The following is a 1,464-nucleotide window of genomic DNA, read 5'->3' on the forward strand; positions in this document are numbered from 1 at the left end:
TTTTCACCAAGGCACTAGGAAGAGAGTCATTTCAGAAAAATATACTTGAGTTAGGACTCATCTTTTTAGATTGAATTTTGTCCAACCAAGTTCTAAGGAGATATGAACCAGGTGCAGTCAAGTTGGTTCTACAACGGCTTTACACTTAGCTGTCAAAAATATAAAAAAAGGGGGGGAAAACAATTTCATTTTCTCTATCCTCTGTCACGTCTCTGAAGAGCAGGTGCAACCGTCACAGCACACGTCTCCTCGATGTCAATCCCCCATAATTACTCCAACCCCTCGAAAACAACAATCCAAACCGTTTCCCCATAAAGCACTCTCTCTAAACAAGCAACCAACTTTCTCTCATCTTCATTCTTCAGAAAAACAAGAAAACGAAATCCCTTCCATCACCATGGTTAATCCACTCGTTGCTTACTCTGATGACGAAAGCTCGTCTGATAATGCACTTTCTCAGGGGGAAGAGAACCCAGTTGTTGATGTTGTGCCTAATCTTGGGGAAGAAAGCCAACCCCCCCTTAAACCATCTACACCCAAATTAGATCCTTCTACATCTCCATCACCAAAAGCTCCATCTCCACCACCACCAGTTAAAGAAGCATCTCCACCTGTAGGTGCCGAATCTTCACCACCACCAGTTAAAGAAGCATCTCCACCTGTAGGTGCCGACTCTCCACCACCACCCATCATAGAATCTCCACCACCACCAGTCCAAGAAACCCCTTTATCCCCAGTCCAAGAAACCCCATTATCACCAGTCCAAGAAACCCCATTATCACCAAACCCAGAAATTCCCACAACCTCTGTCCCAAATAACCCCCCTTCTTCCCCATCTCACAAAACCACTACTCAAAATCCACCACCATCCCCAATCACGGATGATATTCTTTTGAGTACCCTTCACCCCAAAAAACCAAGGCGGCCAAGAAAGCACATTGCAGTTAAACAGGTTCGTCCACACAGGCCAGTCACAAGGAGTGCGAATGTGGTCAAATCAACTGATGATGCAACCTCTGTTGTTAAGCGTCGGCGATTGGGTAAGTCTCCTGTTCATTCATCCGTTTCTCCAATGAATCTTGACTCTGAAATTGATGATGCGTCTGAGGGCAAACATTCTGTAGCCCCTCAATAAAATCAAAATCTGCAAAAAGAAATGCAGATAAATTCCTCAAAGTAGGAAAGAAAAAGTACTTCCAAACCAAAGCTGTGCTTAGGGGTAGAACTTTTCACCCTGATATACTTTCTGGATATAGTGAAGCAGGTTTGTGAACTACTAAGGTTTCAGGGGTGGGAGCAGTTATTCCTTGAACCCAATTTGATTTATGAACAGGAAGTGGTAGATTTCTATACGAACTTGGTAATCCTAGAAGGAGATGTGGTGTCGTCTAGTGTAAAGGGGGTTGACATTGTGTTTGATGCAACCAAACTTGGGGAAATCTTGCATATACCATCTGTGGGGAT

General features: G+C 43.8%; 1 protein-coding gene across 1 annotated transcript; it reads left to right on the forward strand.

Moving 5' to 3' along the window:
- Positions 1-397: 397 nt before the first annotated feature.
- Positions 398-1,135, forward strand: LOC107030346 (extensin-like). The gene has a single exon (XM_015231653.1). It carries the CDS (start codon positions 398-400, stop codon positions 1,133-1,135), a length of 738 nt encoding a protein of 245 aa, XP_015087139.1.
- The last annotated feature ends 329 nt before the right edge of the window (positions 1,136-1,464 follow it).

This window comes from Solanum pennellii, chromosome 9, assembly GCF_001406875.1.
Source record: "Solanum pennellii chromosome 9, SPENNV200".
Lineage (NCBI taxonomy): Eukaryota > Viridiplantae > Streptophyta > Magnoliopsida > Solanales > Solanaceae > Solanum > Solanum pennellii.